The sequence below is a fragment of the Engraulis encrasicolus genome, chromosome 16 (genome assembly GCF_034702125.1).
Source record: "Engraulis encrasicolus isolate BLACKSEA-1 chromosome 16, IST_EnEncr_1.0, whole genome shotgun sequence".
In the NCBI taxonomy this organism is placed as follows: domain Eukaryota; kingdom Metazoa; phylum Chordata; class Actinopteri; order Clupeiformes; family Engraulidae; genus Engraulis; species Engraulis encrasicolus.
In genome coordinates this window covers 4,702,950-4,723,778 of record NC_085872.1, presented here as the reverse complement: position 1 = coordinate 4,723,778, position 20,829 = coordinate 4,702,950, and the positions used below count along the sequence as shown (strand labels likewise).

The 20,829-nt window shown below is 44.6% G+C and overlaps 1 protein-coding gene across 3 annotated transcripts in view; it reads right to left on the bottom strand.

Moving 5' to 3' along the window:
* sh3gl2a (SH3 domain containing GRB2 like 2a, endophilin A1) overlaps positions 1-20,607 on the bottom strand; it is a 31,023-nt gene extending 10,416 nt beyond the window's left edge. For 2 of the 3 annotated variants that reach the window (XM_063218338.1, XM_063218339.1), the window contains exons 1-4: positions 20,420-20,607; positions 1,465-1,533; positions 472-544; positions 28-171 (exon numbers count right to left, since the gene is read on the bottom strand). In XM_063218338.1, coding sequence (XP_063074408.1) covers positions 28-171; positions 472-544; positions 1,465-1,533; positions 20,420-20,464 — 331 coding nt within the window. In that variant the 5' untranslated portion in view covers positions 20,465-20,607. Of the gene's footprint in view, positions 1-27; positions 172-471; positions 545-1,464; positions 1,534-11,993; positions 12,438-20,419 lie in introns of those variants that run through there. The other variant, XM_063218340.1, reaches the window with a different exon arrangement.
* Between the last annotated feature and the right edge of the window lie 222 nt (positions 20,608-20,829).

Below are 20,829 nucleotides of genomic sequence, written 5' to 3'. Positions count from 1 at the left end.
TAAAGAATCTGATAATAAAGAGTGTACCAAAGTTAGATTCCTCTCCAAGCTCCCTGCCAAACTTTTGCATGGAGTCTCCCAACAGTGTTTCGGTCTGGATGTAGCCTGGCCCCCTCTCCTGTCCCCTCATCCTGGACATGGAACTCATCATGCTCATCTTGGCTCGAGTTGCTGTGGAGAGAAAGCAACTGGAACATCAAGACATCCTCTGCAAGCCACCCAGGACAATGTTATCAAGTCCTCCAAATGTTGAAGAGGCTGTTCTGAGCCACACATACTGTAGCTGGTCGGATCACCAAAGAGGCAATTATCTTTTCTTGTCACTGAATGAATGTTCAAAAAAGAAATATTGATTTAGAAATAATCCAATGGGGCATTCTTAACCCATTCATTTATTAAGTGGGTATGTGAAAAAGCTCCAGCTCATTGCTTTTCTCTGTTGTGAAGTGATGACTTGATGAGGGTACTGACCTGGGTTGGGCTGCAGGTATTCGGTAGTCTTAGTCATGATATCCATCACTGCCCTGCTGGTAGTGTCCACTTTCTATAGGGGAGGCGACAGAGTTGAAGAGAGAACGGAGAAGTAGGTGAAAGGAGAAGGAGGACGGAGAAGGAGGTTTCCAGACACCAGACATTCATCTTTAGGTTCTTTGAACAGAGTCACTGTGATGGCAGCATCTTCCTGATACCACTGCATCAGAAACGTGCCATCTACAGCTGACGGCACCTTAGTTACTGTTTAGTCAGCACCAGGCTCTGGCAGGAATATAGCGCCATTGCTTTTTGCATCTCAACATATAGTATAAAGTTTTCATTCTGAATAAAGCTCAATTCCGATTTGAAAGTGTCATGTTACCACTTCATAATTCAGAATTAAACGAAAGATCAAAGTAAACTCGATGGAGCTATTTAAGTCTGAATTATTCATTCAGAATTAAAAGTCATGTAAACATAGCCAATGAGCAGTTGGAAAATTATTAACCCATTTTAGCCTAAGCCCTTTTTGAGAAAGGGTGCCCCCTGCCTATTAAATCCTAAATATCTCAGCTTCTGAAGCACATACAAAAATTGAAATAAGTTCCATTTAAAAGCTACGACCCTCATTTTGCCTTAGAATGTGTTCATTCAGCTCTAACATAACAACATTTTAAATAAAAAACTCAGATCTCAAGAACCTGAATGCAGTGTATATGTGTCTCCGGCTAAAATGGGTTAAAGTGGCCAGTGAGTGTTTATACAACACACAGAAACACACACAGACAGACACACAGACAGACACACAGACAGACACACAGACAGACACACAGACAGACACACCTTTTGCCATTTGACAAACACTGAACATTCCATGCAGTCACTGAAAACAGCCACCACAAAGCTTTTTACTTGGCTAACTTCCAAAAGTTGCATGGAAAAAACATTGTAGAAATAAAAAGTACAAGAATGGCGACTGCATGTACATACCTTTTCCATATCCTGGAAATCCACATCATGCTTGGTCCCTTCTGCACCTCCCACTTTTTCACTCACTTTCTGTGGAAAGAACAATAAACGACCGTGAAACTGGCTTCAGGGCCCTTACAGCAGAGACAAAGGGGCCCCAGGCACATGATGGAGCACCGCAGAGTGCAAACACATTACTCTGTGAAACCATAAGCGTGGAATAGTGAAGGGATCATCAGCACACAACACCCTGTGAGAGTGTCTGCATGGGCGCTACAGAGACTCTCTGGGGGCATTGATCCCCCTCCTCCACCAGTAGTGGGGATGCTGGGACTTCAATTCACCCTTAATTAAAATGGTGACAACAGAAAGCATGGCCCATCAGCTTGACCTCGCACCAGTGCTCCCTGTGCTTGGAGAGTAAAATATCATGTGATTAGCCTGAGCAACATTGCCATGCAGTCACCTTGGATGTTTTCCTCGTTCAAGGGGGAGGCCATTGGCCTTGATGATATGATGCAGCCCTGGCAATTACTCTGTAATGTATGTGGACAACCCCGGACATCCATAACTCTGCACGCATGTGTGAATGCTCTAGGGTAGGTTCATGAACTGATTTGAGTTTGGAGGTCAATACTTTAAAATAGTGGAATTTTCATTTGGCCCATAACTTCTGACTGGGTGGATTGATTTGGCCGGTAACACCTTATTGTAATGGTTCACCATTTCAGTGAATCTACCACATTGGGTACAGTGTAATAACCAATGTAACAATATTTAATGCCATGTAATACTAGTGTAATATCAGTGTAACAATATGCAATACCATGTAATACCACTTACACACAAATACATGATGCAAGTACAAAGTTACACAAAGGTACATGGTGTTACACTGGTATTACATTGTTACACTGGTTATTACACTGTACCTAATGTGGTAGATCCACTGTAATAGTGAACCATTAAAACAGTGTTATCATTTGCCTGATTCTTTTGCTTCATTTTCACAATAGTCCTTTGGTTTTAAGCCTATGCACGTCATTGATCTATGTGTAGATATTAAATATATTTCTTTTATATTTTGTATTTATCATATACGTTTATGAAAAGGTGGACAGGAGTGGTAGGAATGATGGTTGACTGGAAGCATCGCATTTAGGGGATATACCTTTAGCAGTCGAAGGCGACTGCACAGGCCTAGTTCATGTTTCATACTTGGCAAATATGTGAAAATCAAAAAAGGGTGGATTTTTCCTTTAAACACAACAGGCAGTTAAGGACATAACGTGTAAAGCGAATCCCTGCCCGTGCATCTTTAGACCTCTATTTGTGTGCGTGTGTGTACACGAGAGAGTGTGAGTGTAGTGTGCCCAAACTAGAATAGAGGTGACATTGCAGTGGACTGTCAGTCTAGTCTCCAGTCAGAGCGCCTTCAGGCTGGTTATCGGCCCTGTCTGATGGATGAGCAGCAGTGACAGAGGGAGACAAAGCCATTCCTCACACCAACCAGACAAGACACACTGGCCTTTTGCATTGCTGAGATCATTAAAGGTCACAACAGTCTTATTAAGTTGATGACTTCAGGTAAATCTGAGAAGCCTACGCACTTCTACATAGCAGGTACTGAGTAAAGAACATTTCTGTTTAGAGTGTATATCATCTGAGGTCTGCAGTGATTACCACATAAACATATATTCACACAAGGAAAGACTAATTCACTGCAGAGGGAAAATTCAAAGTGTAGACTCGGACATTTTCACATTAATTACTCATCGGAAAGCTGTAGCATTGCAGCGTACACAGTCAGCCAGTAGTCATCTGATTCTCTAAGATCACAGACACACACTTCCCAGGACGTCTACAAGGAAGCATGGTTGCCATGGCGACAGCTACCCGGCCACTGAGACGTGTGAAGGATCTCCTGCTGGGTTGTGCTCTCCATCCACTCAACCTTATGATCAAAGCAAAGGCACACACCGTTCGGGACAGGCAAGCACAACTCCACAATGAGAGAATCAGAAGGACTGAAGAGAGAACGAGAGAGCTAGAGAGAGCGAGAGAGGATACTCAACACAGACAGAGCAATGACTTGGATATTTAACCTTGCACAGGAATGGATTTTCTGGTAGTGGTAATTCTGCAATAATATAATTTTACTGCATTTTTATATAATCTGCACCCCAACATTCTTCACACGTTTGTTGCCCCATGAAGTCGTAGCTTAAGCGACTTGAGTTGTATCGAGAGGCTCAGCAATGCATTTTGCTTGTGAAAATGACACTGCAGTAAGTAGTTAGTTTCAGTATACACATACATCAATCAGCCCTTGCATGATTTCAAGAGGACACAGTTCTGCTCACACAGTGAGAGTGAGTGACTGAGCAAGCAGAGAGAACATCCATATTTGGCATGATTATGTGCATGTTACAATACCATGGTGATGAGACAGTAATCCTCCTGTCCCACTAGGCTGGTAAGTGTGTAAACTCAGATACACCCCGTGTGTACATGCACCCCCCATCACACAATCACACTCACACTGATGAGGGCCCTCAGCAGGAGAAGAGTGCAGACCCTGATCTGTGTGCCACGCGGTAATGCTGCTGTAATTGCTATGAAATCACACATCATCGCTGCTGCAAGGTGCAGTGGAGCACTTTGAAAATTAAATAACTCACTCTATGAATGTGTCAATTAACGCCCATGTTTACAGAAGCAGCTATTCCATTCAATCAATCCCTAAAAAAAAAGTCATCGTGAACAGATCTCCTCATCTACTTCTTTCTGTAGCAAGACAATGCTGCAAGTACAATCACAAATAGTGACAAGACATAGGCTCACAAGGCTTAAGGGCTTGCTACAGAATAGGCGAGATAGGCGTGACAAGATCCACGCATTTACATGATAAACCATGCCAAGGGCACAAAGCATTCCTCACAAGAGGAAACGCTCATCGCACGCACGCACGCACGCACACTCCCTGGGCAATGGGAGTCCTCTACAGTCTTCTTTAAACACATCTCCGCAGCATAAAAGCACGACGCGCCAACAGCACACAGTACTTGCGCATGCATTTTATACCCAGCAACAGTCCAGCGAAAATCTTAAACATAAGGGGAATCTAAGAAGGGGAACACATTGCATTGACAATTGTTTTTGTTGCTTAACAATACTGTCTACCTTTCAGAAAGAAAAATGGTGGGTGTTCAAAATTAATGTTCTTGTGACTATCCATGTAGTGTTCTGTATTAAAATATTATTTTGCTTAAGAACAATTTGTCCCTTCTTCAATTTCAAATCTGCTGAGGTGCTTCAGTCAGAAGATGAAACGTAATGTCAAGGAGACTCAGGAAACTCCTTTGGCAACAAACATACAGGAAAACCTTCAACACAAGTCCTTGATGCTTCTGAAGTTAATGATCAATATTAATTCAAACATGGCTGGGTGAATTACCATCACTAACCCATAACCTTTGGAGGGGTCAACATAAACAGAGGGAGGGGTTGAAATGCACGAGTAATGTCTAAAACAGGGTTGGGAAACCTTGTCAATTCGAGGGGCCACTTCAAATATTATATTAAGTATAGAAATTTTATATTAAGTCCAAGGGTCGTAATATTGCTGCCTTCAGGTTCTCTGAACCTCTGGAGACGGCTGACCACAATGCTGACGAGTCAACCAAGTTCCAGGCTGTGAGGTCGGGATATGAACACCATATGAACACAGACTAGGATTTCCCCCTGCACTTTAGGCCTATATTAAAGGCGGCAGCTTTAACAACAGACCCCACCACCTTCACTAGGTCCCCTGAAAATATAACTTGTTTAAATTGCAAATATGTCTTTTGAAGAAAAGTTAGAAATTATGTTGTATTTCATGTGAAACTGCATAATAGTAAAGTTATGTTAGAGGCCGGATGCAACGACCTAAAGGGCCGTGAATGTTCCCCATCCCTAAAACAATGCCAGAATGTCCAGTCTCTAAGCTCCAATGCTGCCTTCTTTGGCCATACATCACCTACGGAGTAAAGCACTGACATGAGTCTGCACTGCTGTCAAGCATGCCAAGCTCCTCGCTGCTCTGTGAGCTGGAAAGTGGAATGGCAGGCAGGCAGGCAGGCAGCCTCACGTGAATGAGCCCACGCAGGTCTCTCGTCTGGAAACCACATCCCAACACACCACTACATCACCTCAGAAGCACAGCGAGGACTAATGGCATAACAGACAACAAAACCTCCCTGACAATGGATGCCAAAATGCCATGGTGTGCTGCCTGGGATAAAAATAGTTGGGCATCAGATTACTCCAGAGGGCGGTAGCCAGACCTGAGGCCATGAGCTGGGTAAAAGCGAAAGCCTAATGGGCCAATTCCCCACCAGACACCCTTTAAGTACACTAATGCAGTGGCAGACATACCTCCAGGATCTGAGCCACACAACTGGGTGCCAGTCTGTTAGACATTGATTTATACCCCCAGCATGTGTAAATCGCTCTATGCATTGGCCCCACCGGGTTTCTCTTAAAACCACAAAAACGAAATGAAAAACAAACCATTTCATGCATGCAACTTACTGACTCAGTGAGTTATCAGTCACTGGTGCAATACATATTCAATACATATATTTGATGATATTGATGACGATATTTTTGATATCAATGCTATTTTTGATATTTCATATTCTTCCTTTGCTTCCTGCAATGCCCTGTGTGGTATATTTTCCAATGTCTGATAGTTTGTTTAGTATATGAAATGTGGGTAGACCTTCATTGGAGCAATGCAGAGCTTCACCCAGATGTGAAAATACTTTGCCATCCATCCTTTCAGGAGGACCTGGCACAGACACACACACAGACACACACGGACACACACACGGACACACAAACACCAAGGAGCAGCAGCAGAACCCGCTCCCCCCACTCCCGCCACACACGCTCCACTGTTGCAGTGACCACACAATTGCAGTGCCATGGCAGCCTGCTGGCCCAGTCTATCTGCAGCCTGAGGTTGTGCGTGGAGAGTCGATGTCAGCAAAAGCAAAAGACAGCAAAAGAAGAATGAAGAGCCATGGTGGCATGTGTGTGGTGAGCGGGGGGGGACAGCCCAGGGCGGAAGTACCTCACATGTGGGCCAATGTGAGGGGGTGAAGGGTGGAAACATGTGCTGCTGCATGGAGGCACTGCTCCTCTCCCAGCCCATCCCTCCCACAGCCCTAATCCCATGGACGGTCACATCAGGCTCTGCTTTAAATACCCTGCCTGAGCCCTCCCCGGCGTGTGCAAGGACGGATTAAGACAACGGTGGCGATTAGCGAGTTATAAACAGGAAGGGAACAGCGTGGTGGGGGGGGAGGGGGAGCAGAGGTGACTTCCTGTTGTTCCTGTTACCTCCCTGACCTTAGAGGGTGTGGTGATGCGGGGGTGGAGAATCACCCCCTCACACCTGGAGACAGTCCCACAGAATCATGCACACGCCCAGTGAAATAGTCAGAATATGCTCACGGATGTTTGAATGTACGTCACAATACTGTGTGCATGACGTGTGTGTGTGTGTGTGTGTGTGTGTGTGTGCATGTGGGTGCTGACTTTGCCAAACATTGAAAGACATGCTTATGCAACGATGCCCTGTAGTGTGTCTGTATGTTTTGTTCTGGGCGGGGGGTGGAAGGGGTACAGGCCAGGGAGCCCTCTCTGTCTGCCACCAAGTATTCTTGTTTGGGAGGATAGCAGGATGACTCAGCAGGAGAATCAGAATCTCCGGCGTGCACCGATCTGGCTACACTCACCAATACAGGCAAGGGGATCTCAAGGGTTCAATACTGAATAATGAACGTTTCTGATACGGAAATTTGCCTTCACTGTCTGGAAACTATGCACAAAAAACACCTTTCACCGCTCAAAGGTAAATACTCCTTCAGAACAGTGTTCTTCCTCCCACATGACTGACCCAAAAGACACAATTAGATTAGACCTCTGATCTGGTTAGCAGGCCAATACTTACTGCTGAAATTCACAAGCCGGAGCCTCCCAGATTTACAGGGAGGAAATATCACGAATGTCTGCAAGAATATCTTGAAAAGCATTAAGCTCACACTGCAGCAATTCAGCGAAAGCCTGAGGGGGGATCAAATCAAATTGATTCGGGCCATGGCAAAGCCTTTCGGAACATCTACGGCTGTTTTTAACCGAACTTAAAATAGACAGAGAAGAAAGCTGCGGAGATGGACAGCACCCTGGGGCGAGTCATCCACCGTTTTGTGTGGCATCGCCATGGGAGAGTGTCAGCTGCGACGTCGCTGCCGTAGCGATCTGATTTGTAAGCCTTACGTAGCCGTTATGTAACAACAGGATGAGTCTCTGTACCGGCGTGTGTGCACATTCCTCTAAAGCCATGTGAGAGAGACAGGGAAAAAGAGAGAGTGGGTAAAAAGAGGGGGAGGGATAAAGAGCAGCAGATGGCAGATAGAGTGCTGGAGGAGAGAAAGAGAGAGAGAGAGCACACTGAGCTCCAGATGCAGTGGGATGCACTGTTATGCTCCCTCTCCCAGAAGAGAAAGGAGATGATGCATGCATGCGTACATGAGTGCAAAGGTCCCACACAAGCACACAAACTTTCTTTCCTTCTTGATCCAGCGATTTCAAAACAAGAACAACCTGCAATGTTCCTGACTGAATGTTCCAAATATCCAACATGCCATCATGCATTACGCATAGATGGCACGCTGATTTTAACCAAACTAGTCAGGGCACTGAAAGAATACACATCCACAATAACACCAGCAACAGAGCTTGGCCATTTGTTCCCAGTGATTAGGTGATTTTACTTTGAGCATGGCTGTAGTGAGTGCATCTAGTTAGAGCTGCACAGTGTGCTGATCACAATGTTTTTCCATCTCCCTCAGCACTGCACCTCATTAAAATGCAACAGACCAATCGCAAAGACTGAAAACAGGACAGGTGAGAACTCCAAACTATGTTCTCTCAGCTTCCCCATTTCTTATTCCCCCAGTTATACAGCTTCCTCGGCCCTACTCTCTGTGTCCAGGGAGGAGAGGCTTCAGTACACCCATGGGAGTTCCGTAATGGATGGTTCTGCGTCACACCCGTGGCATGAGCAGAATAGGTTGGCTGATGAGTCAGTCTGAGTTCTCTCCTTGTACAGCCGTATCTTTTGGCTGCTCGTATGACAAGGGTGGCGTAGTCTGCCTTGCAGTCTGATCACTCTGGGGGTTCAGAGAGGACACAAGCTCTGCAGTGGCCATCTCCATTTTAGAGGCTCCAAATAGATGGCTGATGGCAGGATTGGAGTCACAGCTCTTGCATCCGCCAACAGCGAGAGCGTTAAGCAGTTACATTGTCACTGAAGGTTTACCTTTCATTACAACAAAATCGCTGTTTGCAAACCCAGGCCTGTTATTAACACAGCAGAGACTCAGGCCTTACAGTAAGGCTGTCTTTGAGGCCAGTGAAGAGGAACATGATACAAATGGAATTACATGGCATTACATACAACGAATGCATTTAAATAAATACACAAACCCCGGTCTGATTTAGATTTGCATAAGATTAATAGTGATAAATCACCCAGACATAATGGCTAAATGTGCATTTTTAACAGCCACATCGATCTAATTCATTTATATTGGAATTGAATTTGCCGTGAATCTCACCCAATGGCACTGTAATCACAGTGACCAGAGAAGCGGGGCCGATCTAATGATCATTCACAATAAGCTGGGACTGACTGAGTGCATCATTCACACAGATATCATATTCTTGGTGATTCCCGTAGATCTAAACAGCATTCTAGAACACAGGGACATGTGGAATATGGTTCGCACCAACACACAGCCTCACGAGAGGAGACACACAGATCTTGTGCTCAACTCATATGTGCACCAACATTGCCATGTACTACTTCATTGTAGAAACACTGACTTGCTGAAAAGTGGGCCTGCATGAATTGGGAAGGGGTGTTAAAGGGACACTGTGCAGGAAATGGTCAAAAAAGGTACTGCAACGATGCTGCTCATTGAAACTGGGCTGCCTATTGCAGAATTTGACATTTACATGAAAGTTTACCGGGTAATAAACACATATTTCCTAGTATGGTCCAAGTAGAGTCATTTTTGCAGCTAAAAATTTCTATTTTTTTAAATTCAAAATGGTGGACCATGGAGAAGATCCCCTTTTTCATGTAAGAAAAGTGCAATTTTTCCAGTCATAATGAATACTTAGAATTTGATGGTGGTGGTAAGTATTCATAAAAAAGGTAACATGTGAATGGGCAGCATGAATTCTGGAAATAAACAACTAAACTCTTACACAGTGTCCCTTTAAAGATACACTTCAGGTAAACACCTTGAATAGCAACCATTGTACATAGCGTAGGCGCGTCCGGCAGTGAACTGAGGATTGCCGCTACTGCGAAACCCTGACAGTAATTGTTCTAAGGTTAAATGGGGTCACCAAGCCTCCACGACGATGTTCCTCCGCGAGTGTTATTATGCATGCATGTCATTGTGATTCATTGATTCAAGGTTTTCACAGTGGACTTCACTTCAGGTCTGTTTATAGAAAATGCTTTTCTGAGTGCTTTAATAACCTCACTGTGAGCAGTGCTAAGGGTTGACAAGACGCAGGGTGACGCACAATCTCCAACCAAACCTAAACCCATAGGTACAGCCACAGACGCCCAATTTTGAAAAATGAATTAGTGACATAAGAATAACACACGATACACACACTCTAAAGAGAACCTGAATCAAAACACACCAAAGCACTTCACTGAGTGGGTCACTGTAAAAAAAGACAAAGCAATAATAGTCTTGTCTTCTGTTATATTCCCTCATAGAAAAGACCCTCACAGAAAAGAAGAAGCCCCTTTGAGTCATGGCCCACAGCCTGACATTAAATATGTAAAATCGTCTGGGAAACACTGTACAAAGGAAGCACTTGTGGAACAAGTGTGAGACAGGATGCAGGTGGGTGAGGTAAAAGGGAAAAAAAGGTCATAGCTCTGACACATAACATAGTTAGACTTAAACACAATCAGATGTTCTACACAGTCAAATAATAATAACAACAACAATAATAATACTAATAATAATCATAAAGTAAACCTAAATAAAACAGCTAATCGACACGAAAGAAAGACAAGACAAGACTAAAGAAAGACAAGACATATGTGTTTGTGCTTCAAAAGTGTCAGAATGCGGGCAAGGGTAATTCTGCAACTTTGGGGAAAGCCAATGATAGAGCCTGAGTAAAGATCAACACAATAACACAACAAATTCCCTGCTGGCTGGTTGTAGCTGGCTGCACACCCTCTCAGCCATTCAATCAGATACGCTGCCCCTGGACCAGACAAATGGGACAAATGGAACTCAATAATACAAAAGAAATATTTTTTATATGCGAGATAGATAGATAGATAGATAGATAGATAGATAGATAGATAGATAGATAGATAGATAGATAGATAGATAGATAGATAGATAGATAGATAGATAGATAGATAGATAGATAGATAGATAGATAGATAGATAGAGAGGACGGGTGCTATTTTTAGACGGGTCTAATAATTAACATTTCCTTGAATTTAATGAGGCCAAACAGAGCTCGCTATTGCAGCTGCAGAAGGCAGATGGGAGGAGGGCCCGCTTCCAGAGTCTGGAAATATGTAGAAGCTGCTGGAACACTAAAGCAGACCACAGACAAACAGCAACAGACAGCATGAGAAAGGCAATGTGTACAGAAAACAGCAAACCAGTGTATGAGCTGTGAATGTGCTGGACTGGAGCACTGCAAAACATACAGGAGAAAAGAGAGTGGGAGGAGGAGTGAAACATGCATCCGCATATCTTCGCTTCCTCATTCTGAATGAATGGCGCAGGCTGATAAGACATTGACAGCCACTTCGAAGTGTCTCTGAGGCACATTACTCATGCCAGTCAGACAGCAACTGGCATGGGGCCCCTGGGCACCTGGCAGAGCAGGGGCATCAGCCAGCCAGGCCACCTCAGGACAACACCCTTGGAGTTCCCACTGCAGCAGCAGCAGCAGCTGTGGCAGAGACAGCAGCAGCAGCAGCAGCAGCAGTGGAGCCTCTGGCGCAGGATGAGCAGCAAGAGCAAGATAACACATCAGCATGGGGAGAACGAGCCGTTTTATTTCCAGCACCCCAGAGTGCAAACTAGGTGGTTGGATGTGCAGTGCTGGAAAAGGCTACTGGCGAGGAGGAGCATCAATTATTCAGCACGCACACATACAGCGAGCACCATTGCTGTATCACTTGCGTCTTGCACTGCAGCACACAGCCTAACCACAGTCAATCAGGGAGTGAGGTCAGACAAGCAGGCGTGTCTCTCCCTCTCTCTCTCTCCACACAAACCACAGAGCTCAGGGCTGTGCGGTGGCATTGGGTTCTCCTTTCCCTTACTCTCAGTGATGCAATGGCTCATCACACTCTGCTACTGCAAACCATCACATCCCACCAGAGAGGAGGTGCTTGCTGCATTAACGGTCAAAACCCCTAAAGAGGGCCCTACCGTGGCTCAAACGGTGGGGCACTGCGCTGCTGCACCGGTGACCCGGGTTCGGTTCCGGCCTGAGGTCATTTCCCGGTCCTCCCCCATCTCTCTCTCTCCCACTCGCTTCCTGTCAGTGTCTCGTACGGTCTATATAACAAACAGTAAAGATGCCAGCTGAAATGTTAGGGTACATAGTGGCATCTCTTAGATCAAACAGAGGATGCACTGGGGAGCATGGGGCGGCCCAGCTGGGTGGAAGTGACACACTTGACCACGGCAGCAGTGAGTCATCTGTTGAGTGGCACTAGCTCCCCATGCCCACCGCACTGTTGCCAGCGCCATCGTTTCCATGGCCACCTGTCATTAGCCCGGCATGTGGCTGCTTCTGTGACAGGCTAATTGGGAGCCTTCTCCATGAGCTGAAGACATGTCCGCTGGAGAACACAGCTTTATTCATGTGTGTCGTCCACCACCAACCCCCCCCTCCCCAACACACACACACACACACACACACACACACACACACACACACACACACACACACACACACACACACACACACACACACACACACACACACACACACACACACACACACACACACACACACACACACACACACACACACACACACACACACACACACACACACACGGTCTGGTATTGCAGTTCTTCATACGATGTGCACAGCATTGCCATTCTATTTAAGCATCCAGCCCTGGCCACCAGAACTGAGCTCGGACTCTGATGACCACATGGCAACCTACAGTACCCAAACTCTGGCTGCTCCCCCACTGAAACATACTGTATTGTTCCCCAGCAGAGGAGGCTGCCAGGTCTCCCTGCAGTGGATGATGCCCAGAATGTCTAATCTGAAGGAGCTGAATAAAACATCCCAGAGTCTGCAGTGAAAAGATTCAGACATGGTCTGCATCAAGCAATCTGATGGATCAAGGCCATCTGCAACACTACACTGTGATGTTATCGGAGAGAGAGAGAGAGAGAGAGAGAGAGAGAGAGAGAGAGAGAGAGAGAGAGAGAGAGAGACAGAGACAGAGACAGAGACAGAGACAGAGACAGAGAGAGAGAGAGACAGAGACAGAGAGAGAGAGAGAGAGAGAGAGAGAGAGAGAGAGAGAGGGGCAGGATAGGACCAAGTGGAACAAAACAGGACAGCAAGGGGAGAAGAGTAAGAAATGTAGATAAATTATATGCATGTACTATATACAATATACTATACACAACATACAAAGAGAGAAAGTGACATAGCATTACATTCTCCCCTGTGAGCGCATAGTGACATGGAATATATGAAATGAAACACTGCCATGCTGCCTCTGACACACAAAACACAACAGACAATGGTAAAGAAAGGAAATGCATGTGCATAATGGTACAACAGCACATACCTGCAATAAGTCTGACTGACACTTGTTAGGAAGACTGTCTTAACTATTAGGTCCATTGCATACACACGGTGGCCTGCCACAGTTGCTATACTTAATACCAATCAGCTTAATGGGCTAAAGAAGACGCATCCCACTGTCAGGCAAAAACAAACAGAGACTGAAGAATGGAGCCTTGTCTGACTGAATAACACAGGGTTGAAGCTCTCCGACTCACAAAGCACCCCAAACCCATAATCAGAATTCTTGAAGACTCAGTGCAATAAGGCCAGTGACAGTCCTATCTAATACAGGAGCATGCCGGAATGGGTCAAGATTTTCAATATTCTACATGTCTCTTCTTTCCCTTGTCTACAATTCTTGAGGTTGGTCTCTGCTGTGTCTCTTCCTCATCCACATAGTGCTACATCCTCAGTGCTGGAAGCAGAACAAAATGCAAAGTCATGCATACAAGCAGACGGAGGAGGGAAGAGACGGAGGAAAACACACAGACACAGACACAGACACAGACGCAGACGCAGACGCAGACGCAGACACAGACACAAGGGTTGCCCAATACCTGCTCAAAATAACAAACTCAGTGAACCTCATATGACAACAGCCATAAAAAAATGTCAGATGAGGTAAACAATCGATACCCATCTGCCAGGAGAATACATATTTATGATTATAAGTCCCAGCAGCACAACCCCGCTTGTCACATAAATGAAAAACAGTGATGACAACAGCATTTTATACAACTTTGAAAGGTAGCCTTGGGAAAAGAATGGCGCACATTTTAAATAAGTTGTTCGATCAGTTGATAATGGCCTGTAGTTGACTACATTTATGAATATGTGTGGTCTACATTCTTACAATGTATTCTACATTTGATTAAAACAAAGCGCTGCATTGCAGTCTTCACAGCTTGCCCGATGACTCATAAACTTTCTCTACTCCAGGACTTTACCCTATGGGCATCAGTGGCATCTCTGGACCTCCTGCCAGCATCCCCAGCAGACACAACTCACAGAGACACACACCCTCCATCCTGCCACAGCCACGCAGACATAACCCTTCCCTGATGGATGGTGCCCTGACAGCGCTACTCAAAGACAAACCTCTACATCAATTCGGAGCGTCAACAACAAGCAATTTCTTTTACACTTGTGTGCAGACTAAAATGTTCAGCTCTGTATCTACTGATGCATTAGAACTAGGGATGCACCGATACACATTTTTTGACTTCCGATCCGATCCCGGTATCTAAATTTGGATATCTGCCGATACCGATACTACTCCGATCCAATCCCAAAACCACATATATGCATGGGTTTCAACTTGAGTTGGGTCCAAGTAGACTATTTGGTCAGAAAAGGAAGTCAGAAGAACAAGAAACTAATTAATAAGTAAAAAGTAAAAAACGAACAATCCCATCCTGAAAACTAATATGCAAGTGTTATGATTTCAAATTGACATGACATTACAATTCCGATCCGATCCGATCTCTGAATTATGTTGATATCTGAACCCGATACCGATACACCGATATCGATATCCCATCCCTAATTAGAACCCTTGCCTTTTGGTTCAAAGACCTTCCTTGACTTTTGCAGGATGTAATGGTAAATCTTTGCTCTATGACAAGATGGGACTACTGGCAACAAGTATCGCACACACTTATGACGCCCAACTTAACTCAGACATACAATAGTGCAGTGTGGCACACTAATTAAACTTTAGGAATACCTGTCTGTCTGAGGGAGATGTGAAGAGAGAAACAAAAAAGCAACGCAGCCAGTATATATGGAAACAGTGTTAATCAATAGGCAAGACAAGACACAACTATTAATTATTATTTAGTGATTTATCTTTTTCTTAAACTACGACAAGCAATTGGGTGAAGACAATTTCTGTTCACTTCCTTCAACAATTCTCACCACCAAAGGATTGCTTTGACTAATAATTAACAGATCATCCCCTATGCCTCTGCCCACCAGGTCACCAAAATGTTCTTAAAGTCGTGTTAGGTGAAAAGAAATACAGTATATTACCAAAAGTATTTTCTCACATTCCTTGACCCACACATGAATTTAAGGGCCCTCCCATATTCAGCCCATATGGTTCAATATGATGTGGCTTTTGCAGCTATTACAGCTTACACTCTTCTGAGAGGTCTGTCCACAAGGTTGAGGAGTGTTAAGAAGGCCTGGTTCTCAGACTCTAATTCATCCCAAAGGTGTTCTATCGGGTTCAGGTCAGGACAGTCACTAATCTGAAAGTTACATACAATTTGGACCTCTCAATTGACTGTGCAGAAAGTCGGCGACCTCTTGGCATCATGCGCCTCAGCATCCGCTGATCCCTCTCTGTCTGTTTACGCGGCTTACCACTTTGTGGCTGAGTTGTTGTTGTCCTCCATTTTCTTATAATAAAGCAGACGTTTGAATCTGGAATATTTAGGAGCGAAGACATTTAATGTCTGGATTTGTAACACAGTGACAGGTGGCGTCCTGTGACATTTCCGCGGTGGAATTCCCTGAGCTCATGACAGCGGCCCATTCATCCACAAAGGTTTCTAAAAACAATTTGCATGCCTGGGTGCTTGATTTTATCTATAAAACATTAATTTGTTCTCCTGCACAGTTCAACAGAACAGTCTGTATGAGTGAGGTGTCCAGTGAAATTTCTCTAAACTATGTGCAGTGCAAGGAGTTTTAGAAATTAGCCTCTTGGATTTACAGATACCGGTATAATACTTAAAATGCTCTGTAACACAAATAGTAGGTTAAAAGCACATGTAACGTGTTTTGACACTAAATTGACTGACAATGTAAAACATTATATTTGGCTCTTTCTTACTGCTTCAAAAAGCATCCAACATGACAACTGAACAGAATGAGAAATTGTTTTTTTTCCTCCTTGTTATGCCAGCAGAATGCTCTATGAAGTGTGTACCGGTATGTGTATAGTGGCTTACAACCATATGACAGGGGAACACATATGTCAAACAACATCGGATCAAACCATAGGAACAACTTCTTAGCTATTCATTGAGCTCCTTGGTCATCTACAGTGGTTTGGGAGATAGAAGAGCCTAATACTGTCATTTTAAAGCAACACCAAGTGGTTTCCCACTCCAGTCCCCCTACAGGTTGGGAGCACACCTGTTTCAGGCATCTCAATAAAAACAACAGAAAAAGATGGCACGCCCCTACAAATTTGATCAAAGTGGTTGAAATCCAAGTTCCTTTCAACTTATTATAAACTGTTGAACCACTTAAATGATTTTGAAATCAGCATTTTAAAGGTTGAAAACTACTATTAATGCAAGCTTAGTAAAATAGGCAATGCCATTAAACAAACTGATCATTATAGCCTTAATAAACATAATAGGTGTAGCAGTCCAAATGTTAGGTTGGTGGCTGGCACATTAGCTACAGAGCAGGTGGAAAGAGAAGGCTGCATAACAATATCACAAAGCAGAGTGGAGAGGGGGAGAAAGCTAGTCAATTTCAAAACCTGTGCTAAATGCAGGACACGACAAAGGATCAAAGAGTATTTTCACTTTTCAAGTCAATATCACATTTTAAGATGGTACCTTGCTAGCCTGATTCATCTGTCTTTTTCTTGCACCACAGAATAACAATTTGATTGTTTTTCAAATGGCACAATCTAACAAGCTATTCATAACAATGATATCTACTAATAATGTCTGTGCTGGAATCTATAGTTCCAGCTTTGTTGTAGATATGACATATTTAATTGATGAAATACAGAAAAATGGCATCTTATCTTGTTCCATCACAGCTGACGTCAAAACAAAGACTATTCATTTCCACTGCATTATGCAAAACACTGTGAATGGGGAACATTTCTTCACTCAGACTAATAAAATTACAATCTACAACAGAACTGTTGTTTTCAGTTGCAGATATTGAGATGACCTAAAATTATATTATGTGGGCAAAGCAGTCTTACGGGGGCTTCACCAATATGACGAGTACATCAAAGCTTTCGCTCAACCAAATTATATAAGACTGAAGGATTCAAGATTCCTTTTCACCTTTTATGGTTTTCATACTCTTTCCAGCTTCTGTTTTTGTAGTCTTTTGTTTTCTTCCTTAGATTTTGTTGTTCTCATTGAATCCATTGGTACTGGAAAATCCAACTTTGGATGTTGACACACTGAACCAAAGGAGGCTTGCAGGAAGAGGAGAGCATAACCATAAATAATGTAATCTGTTAGCAGCACACAGATAGGTGGGGGCACATCACCAGATGGCTTTCCCTTGAATTGAAGAGGAAGATCCTTGATTCTTACAATAGGCTAGCAGAATGTGTAGGCGTCGCTACATTTATTTACTATATGCCCTGTATACTCTGAAGTAGGCGTCAATGCATTGAAAACCCATGACCCACTAATTTAGAAGGTGGTGCCGTTGCGAGACATGCTTTGCAAGTAAGTGCATCCACATTGGTGCAAGACTGAAAGCATGGAATTCGTTAAAATGGCATCCCCAAGTGTACGCTGCATGTTGTGGGAGACCGGCGCCTGCCGTTTGCAAAGCCATCTGTTAGTTACAGCACACATGAGATGAGTCAGCTCAGCACTGGGAGGGCAGAGAGCTGCCATGTTCAAGAGCACGGGCGCTCTGCTCTGTGGACAGCAGCTGGGACTGATCACACACAACAACACAGCAACAGTTCCATTCCATTTCATTCTAATTGTACAATTAATAATTGACAGGTAACCATAAATCTGCCTCGCCTGTGAATCAAAGTTTGTGTTGTGCAATGGAGATGAGGGATCTGCAGTTCAGTCTCTTGCGTCACTGCAGTCCTATACAGGTTTGCCAGGCTGAGAGGCTTGCAGCAGGCGGAATGGCAGTGCTGCCCTGCCTGAGAAATGGAATATAACATAAGGCGTTCTTAGCCAAAGAGAGGTGGTGACCTTCACAGTCTCTCCTAGCATGGCAGCCTGATAATAAAGATCACTGATTTACAGAACCGAGAGAGAGAGAGAGAGAGCGAGAGAGCAAGAGAGCAAGAGAGAGAGAGAGAAGGCCTAATACATGGGCATGCAATGGTTGGATTTATGGCTATACCTCTCCATGGTGGAGTTCTGCACTGTAAAGCACGTAATCACAAGCTTGTATTGCACCCACATAGTGGGCATGCAGAGATTTGAAGCTAGCCTTAGCAATCACCTAACAGTCACATAAGCCAAAGACTTGGGATAGCATGAGGGACCAGCTATGTCTATTTCATTGGTTCTCAACCTTTTTTGAATAAAAGATCCCTGGACCTCCTTGACCTCATCATGGATTAATGCACCCCAATGGCAACTTAGCCATTACCAAACCAAGCCGTCCCCTCTCAACTGTATCCTTCTCAACGCCCCCCCTCCCCCCCTAGACCTCCCCAACGGGGGGGGGGGGGTGGGGGGGGGGGGGCTGTACCGCCCCCGTTGAGAAACACTAGTCTATTGCCTATGCTCATTCGCGAGACTTAGATGTTCCTACCATAATGTTGTCTGACTGCCCATCCCCCTTTGCCTTATGTTGTAGGAAATAGGGGTTTGTAGGAAATAGGGGCTTGGAGGAGCGGGTATGTGGCAGTTGGGGGACACAACAGCCTCCAGATTAATGGAGCAGACTTTAAAGCCGCAGGTCTGATCTGGGCTGGATTAGTCTGTCTTAGAAGGGGGGACCCTTCTGTTTACTACACACACACACACACACACACACACACACACACACACACACACACACACACACACACACACACACACACACACATACACACACACACACACACACACACACACTGAACATAACTCCAGTTCAAACTGTGTTCTGTCACATCTTTGTATTTACACAGACTGGTGCCTTGAGAGGAGACATGGCTATGATGGCTTTAGAAGCGACATGTTCCCCGAGGGTCGAGCTGGGGTGGACGGCAGGGGACCCAGTGACTCAGCCACGGTCCCGCATCGTGTGTCCTCCCCTGAGCTCTCACTAGGGGTGCGCACACCAGCTAGAATCTAGCTATTTTGCTGTCTGCAGAGATGCCCAATGGCTGTAATCACTTACTGCAAAATCCAAGAGATCGTGGTTTGCACACGTGTAACTCAACGTCGTTGAGCGACTGTACGGGAGTTCGATAAAATCTCGCCGCGCAAAAAACGCATTAATTAATCATAGTAGGCCTATGATGTAAAATTAGCTGGATTGTGTTGGTGAACTGAACACTCACACGCAGAGCAAACAACGCATACCCAATTCAAACGCTGTCCCAGTCCTCCACATAAGAGTCGATAGGTATGAGCTTATTCTTGGGAAGTGTAGGGGCCTACAATGGATTCTTTCTTTCTTTTCTTTTTTTTTTTATAATTTAGAGGGCGACAAGGTCGGGGAAGTCAACCTTTGACAACAATCGGCTGGAGCACTCAGCACAATTACCTAACATCCGTGTAGGCTAATAACCTATGCACCACACGCAGGTCGGCTTTATGAGAGATAATTCACTGAAACACCCCATGCAGGACCTACACTTCACACAGCAGGGAGGCCCGTGTATCGTTTCTAAACTATCACACACACACCATCGGAATGTCATTTGAAGGTAATAGTCACTGAGATTTCCATATTGCCCTCACTGAAATGCGACGTTCTTCGTTATATTTCAGAGCACTGCAATTTATGTTGTGTCGATTTATTCTGCATCGGCTTACATTCATTACTTGGCAGACTACAGCTAGGCTACTCTGCGGAACTCTGCGGTCTGTGAAGGCCAAAGCAAATGCAATTTTGGTAATTTATCCAAGTCACCCAAACTACTGTCTCCGCACTAAAATCTGTAAGTAGCCTATACAGAAGGGATAACGCTAATAATTCAAACGCAAGCTCATTGCACGCTTGTTAGTGATAATGGTGTCTAAACAACAGTCTTCATTCTTTCTGACTGTATATTTAAAGACAAACGAATTCACCTCAAGGTAGTCACGACTGTAACACAGCCTCCATCTCTGAATGTGCACCCTGCACTTCAGCTTACCTGAGTGGCTTTGTGGAATTGCTTCTTAAATCCTGCTACCGACATGGTTCCGGATGCTGTGTACTCGAGTCTGTGTGTGGAGCTCGGTGTAGACCACTATGGGAACCGCAGTATTGATGCTGGTTCTAATACTGGCGAGGTAAACCCAACACGTCGTTTTAACTACTGGGGATCCCAAACGCAGGGGCTGGCTCGAGCTAAGGCTGTGGAATGTCAACTCCGTATGCAGACACGCCAGTGACGTCGACTGAATCGCCTCTTAAAGGTGCAGTCAAAATGGCGTGGCTTGATAACTTTGTGCCACGGTACACCGAACAGTGTAGATTCCCTAAACGCAATTAAAACTTGCTTAGCCTATATCGTCTATACCTGAAAAGGATGCTTCTGGAATTGGATAGCACTTCAATAGT